Consider the following 26,793-nt stretch of genomic DNA (forward strand, 5'->3'; position numbering starts at 1 on the left):
CAGTATAATATGTATAATATACCATATACCAGTTTGGTATGTTGTAACTATATTCTCAAGGCAATACAATTAAAAAGGGTGAAAAATTATTACTTTCTGTTAATAATAGAGTTAAAATGTGAATAGTTTGTGAAGTATCTTGTAGAAGTTTGACGCTGAATAGTTTGCCTACAAGGCATTCTAAGTAAAAATGGCTCAAGTTCATAAGTTAGACTGTGAATATTTTGTTTGGTGACGCTTCAGACCTAAAAATGATCCCAGTGTCGTTCGTTTACGTGTCCACGCTCATTTCTACAGGGCTCCATTCAGTGGGCGGTGGGGGAATCAAAACTGCTCTTCTGCAGTCGCTCTGTCCCATTATCAGTTTGTAACACCCAGGTGGAAAGGTGAAGCCGCTTCTAAAGTTTACATAAAGAGCTAAACGGATCCCACCTGAAGAATAACTGGACGAATCTGACCTCATAAACAGAATAACTACTGATTCTACGTCTAAGAAGAAACGTCTAGCAGTACATTTGTCTTTACGGGTGAGCAACTTTTCCTATCCATGACTTTTGATTCAGTTTTCGAGCTTTAATTGTTGTTGTGGGAATGTTGAGAGATTGGAATTCATTCAAAACGTTTGAAACCGTTTAGAACAATTTAAAGGAACAATTTAAAGGAGTTAAGAACCATTTAGAATAGAAAAAGTAACAGTCCATAACAACTTTTTGCCACCATTCCTGATTATCTCTAAGCCAGTGTTGTCTGTATCTGCATAGAACATGTTTGAAATGCATAGATCTGTTGATTACACTCATTCTTATTTGCTTCTCAAAGGTTTACAGTCATTTCATGAGCTCAGAATTGTGGTTGAACTGTCAGCAGAACCAGCACTGAATGCTCTTTGAATTACGTTCATTTTTCCCACAACGTCATCTTTAGTTAAATCACAGCTGTTTGACTCTTTGCAGACCTTGTGACATGGAAAAAGAAGTGTAGATCTTCCTCTGGGACCATGGAGATTGACTGTCATTTCCAGTTGTTATCTAATGCTATTCTATTCTATGTAGACAGGCCTTTTTTCCATCCGTTAAATTTCTCACTAGGTCTTCCTGTTACGTGGTCTGATGCACCCCAATCGCACCCTCCTATTCTCAAAACACAGTAAAATGATTTAGGCCATCACACTTTGTGTCATCACTGTTTATTAAACCTTTCACTGTTCTGCTTTCACACATTGTGGTGATATGGACTGTATTGGAGTCAGGTCAGAGGTACTGCTGTAGTATTTGGATAGGGCTTGCCAGGCCAGGGGCATTGACTGTGGGGGCTTGTGTTTGATTTTCCACCTTCTGCTTAAGAAAACATAAGGACCAGATGAAAACTTTCATACTGGACCTCTTGGAGAAAGAGTGACCTTTCTTCAGTATCAATGGTGTAGTCTTAAGGCTAGAATTCAATACATGACTTTTGAAATGCCAGTTTTAAAACAATATAGGCATCATATACTGCCTATTTACAGAAAAAACTCTAATTACACTACACTAAATATTGTAACTGAGGATCATCCAGTCTTTAGTCTGAAGACAAAGATGTTCCATACATCTAAATAAGCTCCAAGGTGGGTCAGTCCATCTCAAGTGGTCCAAAAATTATAAAGTTGGTTGTTTCTGAAGTCTGAACACCAACTCACAGAGAAGCATGCGTCTTGCTAGAAGATGCATGACAAAAGAAAATGATATGTGTTCTTAAAGTGGCTTAAAATATCAAATATATCTTCCAACTGAATGCAATCATAATCTGATGTAAAAAAAAAAAAAATCTGAGTCAGTCCCCATTACACTTTTCTTTGAAATCGGCCAACTCCATCTGCTCAAAATCCACAGACTGGATCTCACTTGTGACAACTGACGTCAACACATCCGACTGTAAATCAATGCCAAAATCTGGACAAAAATCTAATGAATAGCATTAATTCTAAAATAAGTAAACATTTGTTGGAGATTACGCTTAAACTTTCTCCCAGAGGAGTTGTGGAACATCTCAGACATGCCTGAAACAGGACCAGTGATTCTTATTGTGGCAATGAGCTCATGGAGAATCCAAAAAAAAAAAAAACAGAAACCTGGATGATGACACTGTTCCAGACTGCTGAATTATGAGTTAATTTTATTCATTGGCTAACCCTGAACCTCATGTCATTTCAAACCATATAATTATTTTTTTATCTTATGTAGAACAAAAGTAGATGTTTTTCATAATGTTCATGCTGCTGTTTTCATACAACAGTATATATATTATCCAGGGAGTTTGCTTTAACTCAAAAAGAACCATAAAAAGTATCAAAAAGTTAGTCCATACCAATAAATATGCTACATTTGGTTGATTTCAAATTTTCCACTTTTTGGAGTTACTATCTTTCTGTATTAGTATAGCAAAAATACCTTTAAACACTTCGTTCAAAAAAAAAAAGTTCAAGCAACCTCCATTTGATTTCTTGAAGTGGATTGTCCCTGGTGCTTTTTTGTCATTGAGTGCTTGTCCACTCTTTTTCACGGTCTACTTTGGTTTCATGGGAAAGAGCAGTGTAAACGTTCTGTAAAATTTCTTATTTTATACTTCACAAAAGCAAGAAACAGAGAGTTTTCACTTTTGGATTAAGTGTTTTTAGCAGCATTGGAATTAAATGCAACATCAGCAATAGTAGTTCTTTGATGTGATCATCATTCATTGTCTCGGGAGTTCAGACATACTGAACTTGGGTGCAATGGAGGAATTTCCCCTTGAACTGGGAAGAGAATAGGACAGAGGGAGTGTGAGTCATGCCTCTTCTGGGAAAGGAGAGAATCAGTTTAGGACTGAGATGAATCCCACAATGGATTGTGACATGTAGACAAAGGGACTGGAGTGGGATGTGTGTAGGTGGGTGTGGAGGGGATATATGGGATGAATAGAGGGGTGTTTTTTGTTTTTTAAGCTGTGATGAAGTCCCTTGGTTAAAAACATTACATGCATGGGCGCCAAAATATATGTTGTCTGTGCCTAAGTCTTAATTTCTTTCTTTTATAATTAGTTCACCTGTCTGGCCAGTTCAGTAGTGGTTTTATCATATGGTGACGAATGACATTATGTGTTTTGATACAGATTCTGGAGTAGGATTGATATTCAAATACATAATTAAAAACAAACCCGATCCAAGGTACAATGCAGTTTCACAACAACAGTACCAGACTGTCAAAATCCCAAAGACAGTTCAGACCTGGTGTAATAAATGAAAAAAGAAATCCAAGACTACAAGCGGTTGAGGAAGAAATGAACTAGGATATAGACAAGCCCACAGCAGTATGCCAATCAACTCTCAGAGCTGCATGTGGGCTGACAAGATTTCACAATGTGCTGGGTATTTTATACATAAATAGGAAATATGAACCAGGTATAAATTACTTTATGGTTTCAAAAGCCTTTGGGATATTGGAGGAACTTAAGATGGGTCAGCATCATGGATCTTACAGCATATTTCTTGTTGAGTTTTAGTTTGACTGGTGTTTTCTGTATTGTTTCTGTATTGTTTTTTCCCCCTCCAGCTCTGTTTGTGACCCTGCAATTCTCCTGACACTTTCCAGCTCCCTGGAGGAGTAGTTTGAGATTGGAGAAGTGCACATAGCATACAAAGAAATGACTGAAGTAAGTAGCCTATGTATTTCCATTTAATTATGTCCGAGCGTGACTTCAAACTTTCCTCAAGCCCTCATTGCAGTGCAAAAGTGTCTTGCAAAATTGTTTAAGGCTTTCAGAAGGTCAGAAATGGTTTTGATTAACTGCCAAAAGTTACAGCAGATGTTGGCGATGACAACCCTTATGTACATACAGCGCAAGAAAGAAGAAAAAGCAATTTTTCTGATTGCAGTCAGTGTCATGACAATGTCTGTATTTTGCTGTTACTTTCAGCTCGTTCTTGACTGCACTTTCAAGGAGGTCTTACACAACATGTATGAATAAATAATAGAACATTTTATTAAAACGACACCATTAAGCTACCGAGAAAACATGTAGTGTTTTACTAGCAAAAGCAACCAAGTAATATAGAACTGCTAATGAAAGTCAGGACACTGCAAATAGCAAAAGATCCCTGTCACAAACAAAAGAGAACCAATTAAACTAATGAATCACTATTAAGAGAAAGAGAGAGAGAGGAAGGACAGGGTCAGAAGGTTGTCTAGGGGTACCAGCATTCCTGGAGCTTTATTTCTGCTTTGTATCTTCATTTTTCTTGTGCATTCAGGAATAAATTGTGCAGATTGATTCCAGAAATGTTTTTTTCTTTCTTTCTGGAATGCATCTCTCCTGCAGAGTTCTCAAAGTTTAGTTCAATTCATGCTGAAGTGGATTCTCAAGATTTCTATAGTGCTTTATACAATACAGATCGTGTCAAAGCAGCTTTACAGAGATAAACAGGAAAAATAGCAGAATCACTAATGGAAACAACTATGGAGATAAGTCCGGTTCCGCTGTAAAGCAGCTCTTTTATGAGTTCAGTTTAGCTTTAAGCAGTTCTACAAAAGGCAGCAATGTCTTTATCCAGTTTCAAGTCAGATCAGTGTTGATTCAATTCAGTTAAATACCAGTGTTGATGTTGCATGAAACTGTAAAGCAGCTTAACAGCAGATAATAGTGCCATTAATTCAGTTCAATTAATTCAGTTCAAATGACAACAAATTATCAAGGTTCAAGCTATTAGCCTATGGTTGGGGAAATCAACTTTGACCACTTTAAGTAACTGCATATTTTAGATTGTTTTCAAACCCCTGGACAAGTTCCATTAAGCATGCATCTTAATCTGTCATATTAGTAGAGATAGTTGCCTAGCTGCAGTTTTAATTACTTTCCATTTAAATGATCAACTTTTAGAGGTTCTGAACTGATGTCGAGCATATTCCAGAATAATTGTTTTATTTTGCGTTTAAAGTTCACTCAATCCATTTTTGACTTTCCAGCAGGGTTTCTCTGCTTCCACTCTATTAAAGCGCTATTATCTGGCCATGACTGAGTCAAACTCAATCTCTTCACCATCCGGTGCTGCTGCTGAGGACCTGTCAGATGGTAAGGACCTTACAGCAGACGGGGATCCCAACTTCCCCATGTCTTCACTGGCGGAACTTCTGGACAATGATGATGGATCACAGCCGCCCCAGGATTCAGCTCGGCCTGGACTACAGAATGATAACAAGCAGAACTCACGAATAAGGTTCCCAGGAGCCTTTAAAAAGGGAGTTCCTAACCCCATGGACCTTCTTGAGTCCACCATGTCTGAGTATCCAGTGGCACCTGGGCCTAAGAAAGCACCTATGGACTCCCTGTTCGACTATGGCACATGTAGGGAGCTCAACAACCACAAGAAACGCAGGAAGAAGCTTCCACGAGGGTGAGAGGAATAGCTTCTATGTGTTTTTGGTTTATATTTGGGATTTTTTGCCACTTTTGTTGATATAGTAGCAGAAAGAGTACAGGAAATTATGAAAGGAGGAAATGAGATGAGGAAAATGTCGGAATCAATCATTTTTTTCTCAGTAATATATGATATGATATGATATGATATATAATCTGGACATGTGTTTCATTACCTAGGACAGCAAGTGAGTCAGGACTGCCACTGCCAAAAAAAAAGTGGCAAATAATGAAAGTTATTTTTTAATAGTCCATTTGGACTCATACTGTAAATACATTAAGGAAGCTGTTACATCATGACCAGCCATGTCGTGCCATTTAATCTGTTAATTTTGTGGTGTAGGCCACAAAAAAGAGACAGTGAAACATAATTGTACTTGGTGCACTTTTAACTGGAGTCATAATCTTCTTTAAAGCTCCTTTAAAATCATTTGTTTCTCCCTACAGGAAGGCCGAGATTGAGATGTCATGTGACGAGGGATCCCCAGAGCCCCCTGTTCTTAAAGTCTTCAACCGTTGGCTGTTGTTTGAAGCCGTATCTCGAGCAGATCGAAGAGCTCTGGATGGTCTCCTGCAGTATCTTCAGTCACATGAAAAGAGGCTGATAGATGAAGAGTTCAAAGGTGCATTCTGGGAATGGTTTAGTCTAAAAGCAAAGGGCAGTAATTGTATGTTTAGGTTTGCTGTCCAGAATTCAGAATAAAAAATGACTGAACAATAATGCCTTAATAGTTTTATGTGGGTAAGAAACTGTAAATAGGAAATTTGACTTCCCTTAATAATGACACTTTTTTATTAAAAAGACAAAGCCCTCCTGTATTACACATGAGAAATCAACAGGGTCCTGTCCCTAAATATCCTGTTATCGCAACCCTTTTTTCTTCATGGTCCATTTGTTAGGCTTTTGTTGTTGTGTTTTTTTTTTGGTTTAGCAAAGGAAATTCTATTTTCTATTATTAGCTGATGTGACTTCTATGTCGTATTTTTACTTCCTGCCTCAAGGGCCAAGCAAGCTTTTAACAGAGAGTAGTAAGAAATCACAGCAAACTGTCACAATTGGAAGGAAGGATTCTGTTTGAGGGGATCAAACATAAACTGACTAAATACAAATGCTGGAAAAACCTCACTTGATCTATGAGTGAAGCAGATCAGGAATTAGAAAACAAGAGAAATTGTGATACCTTTATGAAAGAAAAGGCAGCAAACATTGCTCATACTTTCGTACTTCAGATTAGAGATATGAACAAATCCCTAACATTAATTATTAAACTTTGACATATACATTTTCTCTCTATTGATTTTCAAAATGATCAGACCCAGAATTTGCACTTGCTGGATGATAAAAAGGCCAAACTAAATTCCATAGAAGTAGACTGAAGAAGGGACATAGATCAATATCTAAGAGCCAGAATATCATACAGACATGGAACAGACTCAAATTTTATAAAATATAATGTAAAACTAGTTGATAACAGATGTTCTTTCCTCTACTTTCTCTAGAACCTTCTACAGGGAAGACGTGCCTCCCAAAAGCACTTCTGAACCTGCACAATGGTCACAACGATACCATCCCTGTGTTAGTGGACATTGCCGAAAAGACAGGAAACCTCAGAGAGTTCATCAATACGCCCTTCAGAGATGTGTATTATAGGGGTGAGTCCTCCAACCACTAAAGACTGACCTGATTCAACCCCCAAAAAGTCAGCTGTTAGAACCAATTTTCAAGCATCATTTGTCTTAAAAGTTTCCCAGATGTGGCTTGAGCTAACATTTACTCTGAGCAGCTTCAAGTGACGCCCTGAACAGGTTAATGAAATATGAATAGGAAGGTGGAGTTTCATGTCTGCTTCTGACTGAGCTCAATGTTGGAGAAGTTGCCCCAGAGTTAGCGTTGGGTTTCCTGCAATCTCCACCCTGTTTAGTACAAAGAGTCCTCACAAGTTCTACTGAGGAGTTTGAAGCTGTTTAGAGTATTTGAATTTGCCAGTGCCACACCCGAAAAAAAGAAGAAAAAAAGAGAAAAAAAGATGAATGTTTTACATTACAGTTTTCAGCGCTGAGGCCTAGCAGCTAAGACACACTGGTGCCACAGCTCATGTTATGTCTCTTCCTTTTTTCTTCTCTTCTATTTCAGTTAAAGTGGCATAGTATATATTAAAATATTTATATACACTGCCATTCAAAAGTTTGTGGTCAGTAAGAACTTTTTTTTTAAAGAAAGTAATACTTTTATTCAGTAAGTACACATGAAATTGATTAAAAGTGACATGAAAGACTTTTACATTGGTACAAAAGATTTATATTTCAAATGAATGCTTTTTTGAACTTCCTAAAAGTTTTGCTTATTACTATTAATGTTGAAAGCAGTTGCTTAATTTTAATAAATGTTTCTTGACCACCAGTTTCTAAAGGATAATTTTATACTGAAGACCTGAGTAGTTTTATTTATATGTTATGGCAGTAGATAATATATATATATATATATATAATTCCAATGTAATCTTTGACATGTAGTACATTTCAGGTTTGTAATCCCAGCATTATTAACAAAGGGAAGTTAAGAGCTCTTAAAATACATAATAATGTACTTGCAGCAGACGTTGTGTAGTCTGCCTCTCATTTCCTCAGGAAACAATCACTCACACATTGGTTCAGTTTGTTTACTTGTGTTGGTTCCAGTCTTCTAGACAGTAAAGTGTATATGTCAGATAGGCTAATTCTGTCGGGAAGCAGATTTCCTTGCGTCAAACGCATACAAATGCACTGAACTACCAAAATCAAGTCATTTAAGATGATTCATTTCTTCTCAGTTCAACCAAGTATATGATAAAATGCTTCCTTAAACTTAGACTTTAAGTTTAGGCATCCTGTATTAGTGTATTAAATCTGAGGACAATAGAAAGAAATAAAGTTAAATGTAGTCTCTAGTCACAGTCACTATGACAAATGTTACTACCAAGCACCGGTGACACATTCGGTGTCCATACTTCATACACACATTAAGATGCTAAACGTAATTATTTTGTAAATATGGACATAGAATGGAAGTCTGTTCAAACTGATGACACATGGGTCACTACAAAACATAAATGTTAATTGTTCCTGTAGCTCAAGGGGTAGAGCAGTGCTTATCAAGCGTTGGGGGTTCGATTCCCCAGGAACACATGACAGGTAAAAATTGATAGCCTGGATTCACTATAAGTCGCTTTGGATAAAAGAGTCTGCTTAATGCATACATTTAATTTAATTTAAATTTTAATAGCTGTCACACAAATCCTCAATATAAAACTACAAGCTCTAGGCAGAACATAGCAATTTTGCCTTATTTTCATATTGCTAAACTTCCTCATGTGTAAGATAAGTTGATAGTATCTAATAATATCATGCTGGTTCCCGCTGCGCTCTCTGATAAGATGTGTCATAGATATCAGTTTTTCTGTAACGTTCTGTAACAGAGTGCTTTGGTTTGGATGTTGTGCTCAATTCATTATCATGTGATGACCTGCTTCTAACTGATTCTTCACTGGCATCTGCATTTATAATAAAAATGTGTTGTACCCGTAGGTCAGACGGCACTGCATATCGCCATAGAACGACAATGCAAACAATATGTGGAGCTTCTGGTGGAGAAGGGGGCTGATGTTCATGCCCAGGCCAGGGGCCGATTCTTCCAGCCCAGAGAGGAGGGGGGATACTTCTACTTCGGTGGGTTTGTTGATGCTAGTTTTGATCTAAAGGTTTAAACAGCTTGTGTTGCGAGTGATAAGGAATATAATTCAAAGTCCAGCCAGTTATTTGTTTAATGTATTGGGAATATGAGTGTATTTTCAGTGTATTGTGTAGGTTATGGAGCTGCTTCAGTTGCAGTAATTATTCTTCATTCATATATTGAATGCTTTAATGTTCTGTTGTGAAACATCTGGCCCAATGATGCAGTGCTAACCTCATTACAACATGCTGGAGCCTTTAACTCCCAGAGTTATGTGTGGGAAGCTCCATTTCCTGTTTTATTAGTCACTTAGGGGTCAGTAAGATTTTTTTTTACATAAATTAATATATAAATTAGTAATTCATTTAGCAAGAATTAAATTGATCAAAGGTGACAAATTTAAAGACGTTTAATTGTAAAAGAATCTATTTAAAAATAAAAATAAGAAGAAATGTTTCTTGAGCACCAAATCAGCATATTAGAATGATTTCTGAAGGATCATGTGACACTGATGGTATGGAAAATTTCAGAAAATTCAGCTTTGCCATCACAGGACTAAATTACATTTGAACATATACTGAAATGGAAACCTTATTTTAAATTATAATAATATTCCACAATATTGCTGTTTATTGTTTTTGATCAAATGTAGCCTTGTTGAGCACAATAGACCCCCCAGCCCAAAAAAAAAAAAAAAAAAAAAACTATGGTGAAATCTTGAAAGTGATTTCCTGGAGGTCTTGGTATATATTTCTTCTGTTTGAGAGAGTGAGCAGCAGCAGCTCAGTCTTTAAAACTTTGCCAATGTATACACAATACATTATACAATACATTTGGCCCAACGGTTCCCATGTTAACATCAGGTGATTTTTTTGTGCCTTTTTCCTAAAACCCTCCCTATAGTTGGCAAATGTAAGGAGCATTACACAGTTTACATTCATTAGCTATGAATAAAAAGGTTTCTGGAGCTTAGAGGAAAACCAACAAGACATTATGTCACAAATAAAACAAGTGTTGGATGTACTAAGGATGTAAGAGAGTGAATGGAGCTTCTGTTTTAGAAATGGAAAATACAATAAAAGGGTCTTGTATTCAGTGACCTGATGATGGTCTGAAGTACACAAGAAAAGTTTCCTCTTCATTTGTCTGAACACATTCTACCCCCTGTTGATCAGAGTGTGTAACTACAACTGTGTGGAAATTGATTTTCTTAAAGGGATAGTCCACCCAAAAATTACCCTCATGTTGTTCCATACCTGTATACATTTCTTTCTTCTGTGGAACACACACACACACATAAAAATATATTGTGATGAGTGGGGCAGGGCTAAAACACCAGCGCCACTCACCGGTCTCGAGTCCCATGGAGGAGCTCCAAAAGGATAAAAGGAGGAGTGACGGCAGTGCAAGATGAGAGCGGACCAGGCCTGGATTTTATTTTGTGTTTTGGTTCTGTTTGTGCATGACAGTTGTCCACGAGGACAAATAATAAAACTTTATTATTAAAGTTTTATTTAAATGTTCGCTGGTTCCCGCCTCCTTCTTCCCATACTACGATTTTTGTTAATATATATTCTGAAGAATGTTGGTAACTAAATACTTTTGGATTCTAGTACTGTATGAAAAAAAAAAATGACAATGGAAGTCAATGGGAGTCGAAAGTGTTTGATCGCAATGCACAGGTTTGGAACAACATGATGGGGAGTAAATAATGACACGCTTTTAATATTTGGGTGCACTATCCCTTTTTATGCATGCTTCTACATGCTATTGTGCATGATTCGTTAGTGAATGTAATTCCAGAGAAAAGAAAAGTTTGTTTTTGTAATATTTCATCAAAATGTAAGCTTAACTTTCTGAAGTGACATCTTATGATAATTGGTTTAAGTCCTGCCCCTACATTTCTTTTGTCATGTAAAATATTCTAATTAGTTTATCCTCTCAGGTCGTTAGTGTTACAAAGCTGTGATTTAAAAATCAAGCTGAGAATTTGAATTCCCTATTCATGAACCTCATTTACATCTCACAAATTCTAAACCCCAAAACAAGACGTCTGCTTTGGAACCGATTGAAAGATGCAAAACTATTTTAAAATAATCCAAGGATGACAGAATAGGATTATCGTTTTCTGGTGCCCTGCCAGGAGTCTCCATCTCTCTTTTTTTCACCTGTAAATAATTTTCATTTGTATTAGACACGGCTGTCAGTGTTTAATCCCTCCTGATCTGCACGAAGAGAGTCATTCGCCGCGGAGCTTCCCGTTGACGTGAGCGTGAACCTGTGAGCACTGAGAGCTAATGTGATTTAGCAGTCACGCTAACTGCTCTCTGAGCGCGTGCAAATCAATGAGAGGGAAGCGGTTCTATAAGAAGTGACACGAAAATAATCTGTCACCCCTGGCAACAGCTCACTCTCGAGTCTCTGTTTGCTTTTCCTGTTTGAGATGGTACTCATGAGACGAGCGCTAATTGAGCACTGGATACAAATAGTGACATTTAGATCAAAGCACATTTGTCATGTGGACTGATTGACTTTTAGTGGCTAATTGTATTTCTTCATCGTGGTGTTTAGTAAAGGAAAATGATAGATCAAATTGTTTTGGATGCCGGTCCTCATTAGGCTTTTTTTACTAGCTCAACCATCAAGACTACCTTTTGCAACCAGATTTATCAGACTATGATGGTAAATCAACAGCAGAACCAGCTCATATAACCATAATGCTGGTTTAAACTGGTCTTTTCTGTTGAACGGTGAAAAACACTTAATGATGCACTGAATAAAAGTGTCTGCTATAAACACTTCAAAAGTTGAGGGATTGGTAAGATTTTGAAAATGGTTTTAAAAGAAGAATGTTCACCGAAGCTGCATTTTTCTTTTTTAAATACAGTAAAAACTGTAATATTTTGAAATGTTATTACAATTGATTAATAACTGTTTTCTTTCTTTATATATTTAAAATGATACATTTTTATCATTTTCTGATGCATAATTTTTTTGTGGAAAGATTATACATTTTTTTCAGGATTATTTGTTCAAAACAACAGCATTTATGTGAAATACAATCTCTTGTAGATTTATAAATGTCTATATAATGTTACTTTTGACCAATTTATTGCATCATTGCTGAAAAAAAAGAATTTATCTTTTTTTTTTTTTAATGGTAGTGTATGTAAAGTTGTTATAGTTGTTATAATGACTTTGTTTAGCATTACGATTTAGACAAATTGACAGCTTGAACTCTTCATTATGCTGTCTCTTTCTGACTGTACAGGTGAGCTGCCTCTGTCACTCGCAGCTTGTACCAACCAACCAGACATGGTGCATTACCTGACCGAGAATAGCCACAAGATGGCAGATCTGCGGAGGCAGGACTCGAGGGGAAACACAGTCCTGCACGCCCTGGTCCATATCGCTGACAACACTCGGGACAACACACGTTTTGTCACTAAGATGTACGACTTGCTGCTCATCAAATGTGCCAAACTCTACCCAGACTGCAACTTTGAGAATATACTCAACAATGATGGCATGTCCCCTCTCATGATGGCTGCCAAGCTGGGCAAAATTGGGGTAGGAGATCGCCTTATATTGGCAATGCAGCTTAAGGAACATGCATTGGAAAAGTGTGGTAGGAAATGGCAAAGCAAGCTAAAATGTTTTTTTCTCCACAGGTGTTCCAGCACATTATCCGGAGAGAGATAAAAGATGAGGAGGCTCGACATCTTTCCCGGAAGTTTAGAGACTGGGCTTATGGACCCGTCTACTCCAACCTGTATGATCTGTCTTCACTGGATACCTGCGGAGAGGAAGTCTCTGTTCTGGAGATACTCGTCTACAACAGCAAGATTGAGGTGAACATCTGGATAGACAAAAGAAAGTGAGAAAGATAATCTGTGTGTTGTATGGCGCTCAATATTTTGTCATGTTATCACGTGAGATTAGAGGCCTTACAGAGTACATAAACAGCAGGAGATGAATGATGTGTCTAACTTCTGCATTTATGTAAATGATATAAAAATACACCCAAATAATAATCACCAAGAATCTTTTTTCATTAAGTTAATGGCTGTTTCAGTGATCAGCCTCATAACATGTTTTATCCGTTGTGCCTTCAGAATCGCCATGAGATGTTAGCGGTGGAACCCATAAACGAGCTGCTGAGGGCCAAGTGGCAGAAGTTTGCCGCTGTGACCTTCTACATCAGTGTGTTTTCCTACCTTGTCACCATGATCATCTTCACTCTTGTGGCCTATTATCGTCCATCAGTGGGTACAGTGAGTACAGTCTGCAGTCAGTTTCCCGTCAGATTAATTCAATTCAATTCAATTCAAGTTTATTTGTATAGCGCTTTTTACAAAACAAATCGTTACAAAGCAACTTTACAGAAAATTATGTTTCTACAATATTTAGTAGTAGCTAGTAGTTTGTGCACATTTGACAGGATTTTAATAGAGATTTTTTTTATTTAGTTTTATTTAGTTTTGTTTAAATCTAGTTTATTTAAACTAGATTTAAACAAGATTAATCTTTCATCTGCAGAAAATCTAATCTCCAAAATTGTTAGTCGAGATTACATTTTGGTAACATAACAATTCATGACGAAATCAATATTATTATAATTAAATTCAGCTTTCAGCTCAAGTCAGGCTAAATAAAGCACACTATATAATTTGTAGCAGGTATATTCAGCTTTCTCATATTAATTTTTCTATGAGTAAGCTATATTCTACACTACCTTTCAAAAGTTTGGGGTAAATAAAAGTTTATTTTTATTTAATAATAAATATTTTTTAAATAATTGTATTTAAATTATATGTATATATATATATATATATATATATATATATATATATATATGTATATGTATATGTATGTATGTTTTTTTCTTTAGCAAGGATGCATTAAATCAATCAAAAGTAACAGTAAAGACATTTAAAATGTCAAGATTTCTATTTGGCAAAAGTGATGTCCTTTTGAACAAGCAGTAAAATAGTTTTTAACATTTCCTATTATTATCTATGTTTCTTGAGCAGCAAATCAGCAAATTAATATGATTTCTTAATATGAACTAAATGAAGACTGGAGTAATGGCTGCTGAAAAATCAGTTTTGCCAATAAATTGCATTATTAAAATGGAAACATTATTTAAATTGTAAGAATATTCCACAATATTACTGTTTTATTACAGTATATTTTGTATCAAATAAATTCAACCTTGGTGAAAATAAGAGACTTCTTTCAAAAACTTTAAAAAGTCTTACTGACCCTAAACTTTTGAATGAAGTGTACATGTGGGTGTTCGTGGTTGTATATAAAAATACAGAGTAATACTTCCTTTGCCAGATGGGTCCTCCTGTGTGATAGATGTGGTACAGATGCTTTCTGGGAATGAACAGGTCTGTAGTTGATTCCTAAACCTTATATCTCCACAGCCCCCTTACGACTACAGCACCACAGAAGCCAAGGTGCGTTTGGCAGGGGAGATCATAACCGTGGCTTCTGGAGTCTTTTTCTTTGTAACAAATGTAAGCTTTTGTTCAATCATTTTCAGTCCTTTTTTATTTATTTGTAAAATCACATTTCCATCTCAGCTTGCTAAAAGCAACAGTGGTTTGTGTTTTAGTAAGCAAAATCACTCTTTTCTTCCCTATCTTTCCCCCTTAGCTATCACTAAAAACCTTGAGCAGCATTTCTTGGTTTTCTCTCCTGATTTAGATTAAGGACCTTTTCCTGAAGAAGTGCCCGGGGGTGAATTCTTTATTTATTGATGGATCCTTTCAATTCCTCTAGTAAGACACTCGGTCCCATTCTTTGTGGCTTCCTTTACTCTCAAATGTCTTTCCCTGAGGCGATTTTCTCCCTCTTTTTAATTGAGCTGTCTAATTAATTTCCAGAATCCTTTCTTGGCATGTTTTAATAGTTAATCTCCTTGCATAAAAACAGTGTGATCTAAGCAAAGATGACTGCAGTTCCCTGATATGTTTATGTTAATTATAATTAATATATGGCATTGGTAAACCAGTGAGGCATTTTGCATCTGAAAAGCAAATCTTACATATTGAAACTCAGCAACAGAGTCAGATAGAAACTGAAAGATGTTTTAACCTTTATGACATGAAATAGCCAGAGGCCACAGTATGTTTAGTTATCAATTTTGAGCTGATGATAAGACACCAGTAAACTGGAATGATAACCTTAATAGTTGAAGTATGTTGATGATGAGTACATTCCCTGTTGACCAATCCCTTGTGTTTCCCTAGCTTCATCTACTCTGTGTTGGTGCTGGTGAGTGCAGCGCTTTATCTGTCAGGGATTGAGGCCTATGTGTCTGTGATGGTGTTTGCTCTAGCACTAGGTTGGATGAACACCCTCTATTTTACCAGAGGCCTTAAACTCACTGGAACTTACAGCATCATGATTCAGAAGGTATGAAAAATGCGGGTTAAGGAACATGTACAGTAAATTTAATTTAACGATTCATAAAGGATGAAATCACTTTGATATTGATATTTGTTTTCTTCACTATTTCTTCTCATTAAAAACATTACGATTTTTGAAAGAAGTCTATTATTCTCACCAAGGCTGCATGTGTTTAATCAGAATTACCTGTAAAATTGTATTAATATTATTTATTATTACAATTTTTTTTTCTATTTTAATATGTTTTAAAATGTATTCCTGTTATGACACAGCTGAATTTTCAGAATCATTACTCCAATCTTCAATGTGACATAAACCTTCAGAAATAATTATAATATGTTGATTAGGTGCTCAGTTTCTTTTTATTATCAACACTGAAAACAGTTGTTCTGCTTAAAGAAAACACTTGTACGTTTTATTTTCAGGATTTTTTTAAATTAAAAGAAAGTTCAATACAGATATATATATATATATATATATATATATATATATATATATATATATATATATATATATATATATATATATATATATAAATATATATAAATATATACAGTGTGTATATATATATATATATATATATATATATAAATATATACAGTGTGTGTGTGTGTGTGTGTGTGTGTGTGTGTGTGTGTATATATATATATATATATATATATATATATATATATATACATACTGTATATACTGCATATAATGTGTGTATATTTATATATAAATGCATTTTAATGTTTAATAAGGTCCAATGGGACCATGTGTGGTTTTCTTTTTCGGAAAAAGTATAGTGAAAGGTAGAGATGGTATTATAAAATGATGAAACATATGTATATAGTTAATGTCATATTATCCCCTATTATTTTCTAGTAATGGCTGCATCCTAATAGTGTGCACTGTTGCTAGAAACTACATAAAACCCTTATAATAACTATCATCCTTCTTATTATCCTCACATTATCAGTGTAATTAAGAGAGCATTACATTTACCCATTGTGTCTTCAATTTGGGTATTTTGTTCAGATTCTAATCAAAGATTTGTTCCGGTTCCTGCTGGTTTATGTGCTCTTCATGATCGGCTATGCATCAGGTATTCTAGTAATATTAGTTCATTTATTGGTGTTTTGTGGAAACATTTGTCATAATTAAAAAACTTTGTTTTTTTTCTTCTGCACTAGCATTAGTGTCACTGCTGACCATCTGCCCTGATCAGAAGACATGTAAAGATAGCTGCCCCAAATACCCAGAATGCCGAGATACAAACACCTTCAGCGAATTTCTCTTGGACCTGTTTAAGCTGACCATAGGCATTGGAGAGCTGGACGACATGCTAAAAGGCGCACAGTATCCCGTCGTCTTCCTCATTCTCCTGGTCACCTACATTATTCTCACCTTCGTCCTGTTACTCAACATGTTGATCGCTTTGATGGGAGAGACGGTGGGACAGGTGTCCAAAGAGAGCAAGCAGATCTGGAAACTGCAGGTGAGGTGTACACAACAGGTCAAATGTGGTTGTATAGATAGAAATAAACCTGAGGTCATTTGACCAAAAATTTATATTTTTCTCACCATTTACTCTACTTGATGTCATTTCAGCCCCATATATTTTAATGCGTCAAGAGATGTAATGTAGGATATCTAAGTTTTTATTTTCCTGAAGTATCATAAAAGCTCCATGCAAATCTCCTTTTGTGTTTTCTTGAAAGAAAAGAAAATACTGGGTTGGAATGACATGAAAGAGAGAAACTGAATGATGGCTGTTTTTGGGCTAACTATTCCTTTAAGTTTTTGTTTCAGTGGTTTATTTTGGTGCCCATCTGACAGAAAGTCAAATCTATTTTTTTGTTAACTTCTGTCTGAGGCTTTCACCTCCGTATTCGGTGGATATAAATGCCTTTCATCTCCAACATGTCATTTTCCTTTTGTTTGCATCAGTGGGCAACAACTATCCTGGACATTGAGCGGTCCTTCCCTGTGTGTCTGCGGAAGTCTTTCCGTGTTGGAGAGATGGTTACTGTGGGTAAAGGCTTGGATGGAACGCCAGACAAACGCTGGTGCTTCAGGTACAGCTCTACTAGATATCTACCACTCATTTATTAAATTACAGCATAAGCCTACAAGTAATTTACAGGAGATCTGCACCTTCATTCTTCATGCGACAGGGTGGACGAGGTGAAGTGGTCCCACTGGAATCAAAATCTGGGGATCATAAATGAGGATCCAGGGCAGAAAGACCATTACGAACAAACACAGGGTGGACGGGGCCTTCGAAGAGGTTGGTAAACAAGCAGACATCATTTTTCACAGCCACTATGCTGCATATATAAACCCCTAAACAAATAGATTTCAAGACTTCTGGTCACAGATTTTGCCCAGTTTTCACTCAGAAATTGGTAAAGTTCACAATTAAAGCTGCAGTTGGTAACTTTTGACGCTCTAGCAGTTAATAAACAGAACTGCTTGCGTCTTGCGGAAGAACATTGTAGCCGGAACTACTTCTCTCTGTTTATGTTTATGAAGAATCACAAAGGTACTGAGTTACTCCGCCGCGGTACCCCCGAAGCAATCTAAAATAGTAAGAATATAAACACTTATTATAGGTGCACCCTAGTGATTCAGGACAAGCTAAAAACACGGTTTGGAAAATGGATTCATGGTGTACTCGCTTATTATATACATTTTGTAAATCTTGAACACAAAAAAAAGTTACGGACCGCAGCTCTGATTGGTTATTTTTTTACCGGGAGCGATGTATTTCTGCAATGGCAATAGGACCACTGGGATGAGCCAGAGGAGCTTGATTTTTTTCACAGATTTTCAATCTCATATTCTACTGTCAGGACATAATGACAGGTTTAATAAATTTTTTTTACAAAAGTTACCTACTTCAGCTTTAATTTCATAGAAATGCCAAGTAATACATTAGATAAAACGTGAAACTTGGAGGTATAAAGACTGCAATTGTATTTTCTTGTAAAACATACTCCAATAATTTTGGTTTTATTTATAACTTCGAAAAATCGTCTTTTTTTCAGTACAGAAAATACACAGTAATACACAAAAATGTATGTTTAAAAAATAAGCCCACAGCTGTAATTTCTCTCCTCTATTCAACAGATCGCTGGTCAACGGTCGTCCCAAGAGTGGTTGAACTGAACAGGGGCTCCAGAGACCATATCCTAGAGATGGAGCCTCTCACAGGCAGACACAGACATAAGTCTGAAAGCTAAAGCTGAACACTAAAGACTTATTGTAAAAGAGGGTAAAGCCCTTGAAACTACAGTTTTTTTAATTACTATTGGGAGAACAGCTCTTTATATATTATGACTTTTAAAAGTATCCTGATTTTTTTATGATGTTGATTGTGTTTTACATGTGTATTTGGACCCATGAGACACTCAGGAACATATTTAATGTGTGATGTTGTAGTGTTTTTCGTAGTGTGCAATAGATTTTAAATAGATTTTTATTATTATTATTATTATTTTGATCAAAAAACAATGTCTTGCAATATCAGCGTCTGTCTGCTTTGATTCCTGCTGACATTTGTTATGGATTATGTGGAAAAGGTTACATTTTAATCAATAATCATGTCAGATTACCTCAGTGTTACATGTGCCTTGTGATAAAGTGCAGCCCCCTTTTTTATTGAAAAACTGTATTGTTATTCTTTTGTTATATTGCAAACCCATAACGGAAGGACAAAGAATGCTGCTCTGATTTGGCCTTTGGCTTTGTTTTGTAATAAAGGTCATGTAGAAAACAGATGTGGCACCCACAACAGGAGTGTGTACAATGCCAGACAGCAGCAGTTTGCTATTTTCACCTCAGTATGATAGCAATAGTGTGACACTGAACTTAATTGGTGTGATAGTGGTAATGATTTAAAGCAACCGGTTCAGATGAGAGGTTTCTTTTTTCACTGATAAACCAATGCCAAAAGACATATTTAGGGAAACTATTTTATGTATTTTTAATATATATATTTTACAGAGTACAAAATGCATTGTCCAAATGCTGTAGTACATGATTGATAAAATTATTATTATTATTTTTAATGACTGTTTCAATTTAGGTATTTTTTTTATTATTTTTGAAGTCCATCAAGTGTGATTTATAGAGGGCTGGAACAGGGCTGATCTCAAGCCTGATTTCCACACTTTGGTCATTTGACCACTTTGGTAAAATATCCTTTATGTATTGTATTAAACACTATTGTTTAGGAATCAGAAGAATGTACATAAATAGATGGTAAAATATTCTTGGTTGCAAATATTATCCTGCCCGCTTGTTAGATGATTGATGCTGCTTTTGATAAACAATATATTTATGTGCTGGATTGGATGCCTATTCCAACAATCAGAGAGATTTCTTTCATCAACAATAAAAAGATTTTGAATTGCAGACTCTTAAGTATCTGAAAGAGCAGCTTTGTCTTATTTGTAGTGTTTTAACTCATCTCATTGCTTCTTAATCACTAATCTGCTTGCCTTGAATGAATTGAAATACATTACTCGACTAAGAAATATTCAGCAGTCCTAATTAACTTGCCAGCAGATCTTTTACATCATGGCGAAATACTTCTAAAACATTTCAATAAAACTCTGACAAAAAAAAAAGAAAAGAATGTTATTTCATGTAGCTCATTTAAGCCAATATATATATATATATATATATATATATATATATATATATATATATATATATATATATATATATATATATATATATAATTCAAAATCTCGCACTAAATATAATCTGCATTTACAGAACTAAAATTCATGCTTTCACAAGAATGACATCAATTTCTGAACATTAGATCATGAATTCATTTTTTTTATATTATCATTAGCTACTTAACGTCACTACTGAGATATCCTTCTGAAGAATTAGACCATTAATATGGAATAATATAATTTAAATGAAAACTGTTGTATTAAAACAATGTTTCGTTCTTTGGTGAAAGTCTTCAAAAGTGTAAAAAAAAAATGCCTCTAGATGGCGGGTTCTAGTCTGTTTTTCTCTTGACCACTAGATGGCCCTAGAGTTCCATATGTTTACAGCTGTTCTAACACATCAACTGAAACTTAATTGCACTTCAATCAGTGCTGTAGTTTCATATTTTATTTTTATTTCTGTTATGACTATTAATTGATAATAATTGAATTAAGAACAGTTTGTAAATATATATTCACATGTTACCCCGAAGTAGCAACTATTATGCTATCATGCTGTCAAAAAATGGAAGTATCATAGTACTTTTTTGCATTGTTGTTGGAATGAATATGACACACCTTCAGATCAGTCCAGCAAAGTCACAATACAAATAACACAGAACATACAACCACTATGCACAAATATTCTGAAAATAACTGAAAAACTTCCACTGCGCCGTCCGCGTCTTTGCCGTAATTTTCCACCACTTTGGCGACATTTTGACCTTGTGTCAATCTGCAAGATGTGATTGTTTTTTGCATGCTCAGTAGCAACCTATACCCTCCCTTTCTCTCCCCCTTCATCCTTCTCCTCCTCCTCCTTTGCCTCCGACGCTGAAGGACATGCTGGATCTATTGCCACCTCTCTGAGGAGGCTAATCCTCTTTAGCTCCAACTTTAACTAGGCCATTAATCCCACAGGAGTTTATCTAAGCACTGAGCACCTCGCACTGCTGACACTTTAGCCTACCCATCCTCCTTCTTTCCCTTCTCTCTCTCTTTCACTCACTCTCTGTAACTAGGGCACGGTCTGGGCCAGCAAGTGTCACCGTCAGCACCTCTGTAACCACAGCAGAACCTAAGCGGCTCAGCACCCAGCACACTCCTCTGTGAGACAACGAGAACGACAAACCACAGGTGAGAGCTGCAGGAAGAAGAGAATGTGATAGAAAGATGCAGGAAGGAAATTAATAAGAAAGTGATGGATGATACAAAGAAGAAAGATGAATGTTTGGCCTCAGAATGATGTTTGTCAGCGCTGGAGTACTGTTGATTTAACTCTGCCGTCCAGGCCCGAGCAGATGGCTTATTTGCCAGTGAACTGATAATGTGAATATGAGTGTGAGACTGTGAGTTTGTGCTCAGAAGCCAAAGAAAATTGTCCTTTTTGAACACCGCAAAAAAAAAAATCTTCTTAACCAGTCTTTTTTTGTTTGTTTTTTTTTGTCTTGGTTTCCAGTAAAAATACATAAACATAAATACATTTATGGTTTATGCTGATACCATTTTTTATTAAGGTTTATGCTAATACCATTTTAAGTGAAAAAATGGCAAAATCTACAATTAAATTCAAACACAAATTCCCTGAAAATTTCGGAATATATATATATATTTGTAAATTTACATTAACTTGTTTTAAGCATCATATGTAGGTGAAAAAATAAAATAAAAAATCTTATTTTCGCTTAAAATTATTTTGACGGTAGACAGATTATTGGAAAGATTAAAGTTTTACCATAAAAAAATAAAATAAAATTCAGTATCCATTCCGGAAAATATAAAATACATAAATAAAATAAATGCAGAACAGTACAATAAAAGATTTCAAACATACCAATAGCATCATTTTGCAGAGTACTGTATATATAGTTTGCATAAACTGCTTAGACTGCGCTTAAAAGCTAATTACTTTTTTTTTCTCTGCAAGTTTGATCATAACTTCTTAAAGTGAGTTACATGAAAACATAAATTGGTCTAATTTTAATCCAAAAAGTAAGACTGATTACCGTATGATTACCATACCTGTTACCAAACTAGTTGTTAAGACATAGTCTTCACATGGTGAGTATGTTTATGCAACTGGTCCCATCTGTTCAGTGCATTTGATCATGTTTTATAGCTCCAATTATATTTTGAAGTGAATATGTGGGTTGCATTATAAAACACTGCACATTGGGATATTTTTCCTTCAGGATGAACCATACAGAATCAGTCAGTCCTATTTAAAAGTCAAATCTAACTGCCCATGGGTGTATTATCGGATCCATGACTTATCTGAGCACTCATTTGCTCCAACATATGGGCAAATGGCTGGGCTAATGGTCAACATCAGCCGGAGTCGGCCCTGCTGACCTAAGGGCAGCAAATGAATGAGGTTATGGTATGACACTGTTTAACCCCTCTCTGTTCTTTACTGGTTCAGACATTCCTCTTCTCCTAAGTAAATTTGTACTTGCTTTGAAGGAGGGGGAAGTCATAGCTTTCAGACCCAGTGGTGAGATTCCTCGCCAACGTGAGGCATTTCTGAATGAATGAGATTTGCAATAGGAGAGATCAGGAAACAGATTTTTGTATTCTTACATCACCACTTTGAAAACACCAAAGCTTTGAAAGTCTTATCTGTTATTGCAAAATAAAATCGGTACTGATACAATATCAACACTGAGCTTCACACAGCAATAGCTATTATTTTATAATATATTTATTATTATTATCAATATGATCAATTTTCTCCAAGCTGAGGTCTACCTACAATGTAACTTAATTCATATAAATAAATAAAAATAAATAAATATATATATACGTATATACAACATATAATTAAAAACTCAAAATGACTATTCAAGATGACAACTGAGTGCCATGCAATCATATTAAACTGTGGTAAAAACAAGGCAAAATGTATCTGAATGACCTACTGCCATATGATGGACACTTTACTACCTCAGGATTAGGCGTCACCATATTTGTGAATGCCAAAGGTCACATGGCAGATTAGTATGACCAGATTGTACTCATATTACACATTTCTGATGCTTACAGAATGTCCTATATTAATGGTTTAGTAAATTCTTCATCAAATGCATTACATACTGTACTCTGACAGTATGTGATTTTAGGAACAGATCAGTGGTGAATTTGGAAACCATTTATGCAATGTCTTTATATGCAGAAATATAAATCTGCTAGTATGCTATTTTCCAAATTGAGTCTGTGTATTTCTTACTAAGGAGGATGTTTTATAGTCTAAAAGTTTTGCTTTTAAATTATCTGTGAAAACCAGGACTCCTCGTGATGGTTATAAAACAGCTAATATACTAATCCGCCACATGTGACCAAGAAGTATTTATTTCAAGTAGTAATTCTAGCCAAAGCCTAGCAAATACGAACTGATCTAGTGTACCAGTTCAGTCTTTATCTTTGTAAATGTAGTTCAATTATTCATTTTTGACAGCCGTCGGTTTGCTAATTTGCTGCTGGCTAAAAGGCAGATGTACAGGTGAGTGAGTCTGGCTGATAAAAGGCTTCCTGCTCACTGAATTTGTTCTGACTGATTAAGTCAGAAATCATTGCAGAGTTAATCAAACACACTCATGTGCAGCTGCACCTTCGCTCACAAGCCTTAATGAAGTCAGACATTGCTCGGCTTGGGTGGAGTGCTGATGGCACAATTTTGTGGGGCTTGAGGTTTGATTTGTGAGGAATTTCTGCACAGTTGAATCTTCACGCTGTTATTTTTCCACATTCATGGTTATTTGCATTTCTCCCTCCAAGCCCCACACACATCTACCCTCCTCCATTCTCCAAAATTATTTTTTGCTCTCTCCTTTTTAATAGTCTTCACACACAAGACTGATAAAAGCCATTTATTTGTACACCCACCGGCACAAGGGAAGGTACTTTAAAACTTTAGCTTGCTTTATTGGTATCTTTTAAGTATATTGCTATCCATTTTTATTTATTTTTTTTTATTTTAGCATATTTACACTGAATACCACCAATAACCCAAGAAGAACTATGATGAACAGCAGTATTTAACTAACAAATATTTCAAAGGAAAAGCAGTCTGTGAGCCGTTGGCCTTCAGCTGATCAGAGCTAAAACTGGCTCAGACTAGTTTGGAAAGATCTTTACTGCTACTGTGACTCCATAACTGATTTAAATGGGATTGTGCCTTTTACAAGCGTACAAAATGTAAAGACCATCTCCATCTATATTCCTTTCTTCTACCCTCTTCATCTTTAAAGTCTATGATGCTGAAGATGATGTTGAATCAGATCATGACGGCTGAATCCCTGAGCAGTTTTCTTCTTTGCAGCCCTGTCCCCTTCTTCTTTGACTATTACACAGAGAAAACCAACTAAAAGCTCACAAAGAATCATCCATAAGAGCAACAGAATTCAACACTTAGACAGTCAAATGAAAACAATCAGGTAAAAAAAAAATTGACATTTACTGTAACACAGACGCTTTCGATTCTCTGAATTTCCAGATTAATCATTTAAAGCTTTTGATTGGTTCTCTCTTATTTTTATCCCCCCGTTCTTCATTTAAGAGCGCTGAAAACATTGCGGAACTGCTTCTGCTCAATCACAGATGTATTCTCAGTATGAGCCCAACAAAACAATACAGCAATTAATGGGAAATAAAACTGCTGAACTAATCTCCAGACTGTCTAGTGCTTTTCCTCACATTAGACAGTGAGAGAAACAGCAGCGTTTAGAAATTTTTTCAAAGGGTGGGAAATTTGCCAAAAGTGCAGTGAAGTGTAGTTATGGTAACATTAAAAGGAAACTGCTCATCCCGTGGAGATTGTGTTCAGCGCAGCTGAATGCACTTTGTTCAGTTTCAGTATTAAAGCTCTTTGAGTGAGAGAGGCTTCTGAGCAGCGTTTAACTCTGCATACATTACTACAAATGATGCCAGCTAAATCTTTAATCCAATTTAGTGACAAATACAAAGCTCTTTCACCCTCCCTCTCGCTCTCGTTTCTGTGTCTCTTTCATCTGTGGCTGAGCTATCTTCAGTTTCACTGCAATTCCTCCGAGGAAAGGCCAGTCAAGTCCATGCTGAAATCTTCTGGCTTGAAACTTAGCAAACAAAGCGATTGTTCTTTTTGCCTTTCAGTTTTGCTGACTGTCTGACTAAAAAGAGATTGTGCCTTTCTGTTGCCTTGTGTCAAAGACATCAGCACAAGAAGGAAAAAGAGAGACTTTCAGAGTATGTACTTAATTCAGTGACCTTTGTGACCATTCATAAACCACATCTAGGTGTAAATACATTCCTGCACATATCTTGTGTTAAACAATTTAGTTTTTAAATTTACAATTGAACCATCTTTCTAGATCCACAGAATGACATGGGTGTCATGACAGGAGGAATGAACAAACAGCTACAGATATGTTTTTTATTAAAATGTGTATGACACAAGCACTGCATACTAAATACAGTTCTATAGGGATGGTGTATTTTTGTAGACCAAAACCAGAAAACAATTGAACATTTTAGCTCTTCCGGTTCCATCGACCTGAAGTTTAGTGGGGGTTTTAACGTTTTTTTGGTTAAATGCCTGAAATAAGGTCTGAGTTGTTATTCTACAGCCTAAAATATATCCATACTACTTAAGATTGTTTTTAAAGCTTTTAATTGTCTTGAAAAAGGCAGTTGCTAGCAAGTAGCTGAATGGGAATACACATTTCATCAGGATCATTAAAGGGATAGTTCATATCTTTCCAATCCTTTATGAGTTGATTTCTTATATTGAACATAAATATTAAGATATTTTGAAGATTGCTAGTAATCGAACAGTTGGTGGTTCCCATTGACTTCCATAGTTGGAAAATAAATACTATGGAAGTCAATGGGAACTACCAAATGTTAGGTAGAATGACATGAGTTAAATATATGAGTAAATGATGACAGAATTTTCATTTTTGGGTGAACTATCCCTTTAAACGTCATCATGCCAAACTCATCGCCTCACTAGTCTGATTTCAGTTTATAATTATGTTTTTGCAAACTATTCTAACTCAAAATGTTTTTTGAATAAAGACTGATCTGTCAGAAGCTTAATCGTGGTGAAATTGAAGTCGCACGAACATGGTGTATTTCAGTTATAGCCTACGTTTACCTTTTTACTTCTGCCGATTTTATCTAGGCTTCAAATGATTTAAAGTTGTGTTAATCTGTGAAGATTATCTTTCGGAACCAGATTTAGAAGAATCATAAACTTTCGTAAACTTTTCATGATCATACAAATTCAGCAATTGTTTACTGACCCTCACATATTTGAAAAGGTCACAGTGATTTTATTTACTTTATTTTATTTTCGTCCACACGATGAAATTCAGTGTGGTGCAGTATTGTTTTGTTCTTCAAAATATCTCTTCATTTTATGTCCCACAGAAGAAAGTCATACAGGTTTGGAACAACATGAGGGTAGGTAAACAATCCTGGCACTCTCTTTTGCAGTACACACTTTCCTTTCATCAATAAAGTGCATCTTTCCAGTGCATACTATAAGTA

At 35.8% G+C, this 26,793-nt stretch overlaps 1 protein-coding gene across 2 annotated transcripts; it reads left to right on the plus strand.

Moving 5' to 3' along the window:
• The first annotated feature begins 290 nt into the window (after window positions 1–290).
• On the plus strand, window positions 291–20,142 carry trpv4 (transient receptor potential cation channel, subfamily V, member 4). 2 transcript variants are annotated; one of them, XM_052595786.1, is made up of 17 exons: window positions 291–527; window positions 3,567–3,666; window positions 4,977–5,404; window positions 5,875–6,050; window positions 6,928–7,080; window positions 8,992–9,132; window positions 12,408–12,706; window positions 12,808–12,987; window positions 13,252–13,410; window positions 14,569–14,661; window positions 14,852–14,925; window positions 15,397–15,562; window positions 16,577–16,643; window positions 16,732–17,036; window positions 17,489–17,616; window positions 17,716–17,828; window positions 18,671–20,142. In XM_052595786.1, the coding sequence occupies exons 2-17, from the start codon at window positions 3,658–3,660 to the stop codon at window positions 18,781–18,783; spliced, it is 2,604 nt and encodes an 867-aa protein (XP_052451746.1). In that variant the 5' UTR covers window positions 291–527; window positions 3,567–3,657; the 3' UTR covers window positions 18,784–20,142. The 2 variants fall into 2 exon arrangements, with proteins under 2 accessions (XP_052451746.1, XP_052451752.1); XM_052595792.1 differs by having other exon boundaries at window positions 4,980–5,404.
• The last annotated feature ends 6,651 nt before the right edge of the window (window positions 20,143–26,793 follow it).

This window comes from Carassius gibelio, chromosome A5 (assembly GCF_023724105.1).
Source record: "Carassius gibelio isolate Cgi1373 ecotype wild population from Czech Republic chromosome A5, carGib1.2-hapl.c, whole genome shotgun sequence".
Classification (NCBI taxonomy): domain Eukaryota; kingdom Metazoa; phylum Chordata; class Actinopteri; order Cypriniformes; family Cyprinidae; genus Carassius; species Carassius gibelio.

Bases quoted from the DNA above. Each gene is read 5' to 3' on its own strand.
- trpv4 (XM_052595786.1), top strand. The intron at 5,405-5,874 runs GTGAGAGGAATA...TTCTCCCTACAG, and splicing joins AGGAAGAAGCTTCCACGAGG to GAAGGCCGAGATTGAGATGT. The intron at 12,988-13,251 runs GTGAACATCTGG...TTGTGCCTTCAG, and splicing joins TCTACAACAGCAAGATTGAG to AATCGCCATGAGATGTTAGC.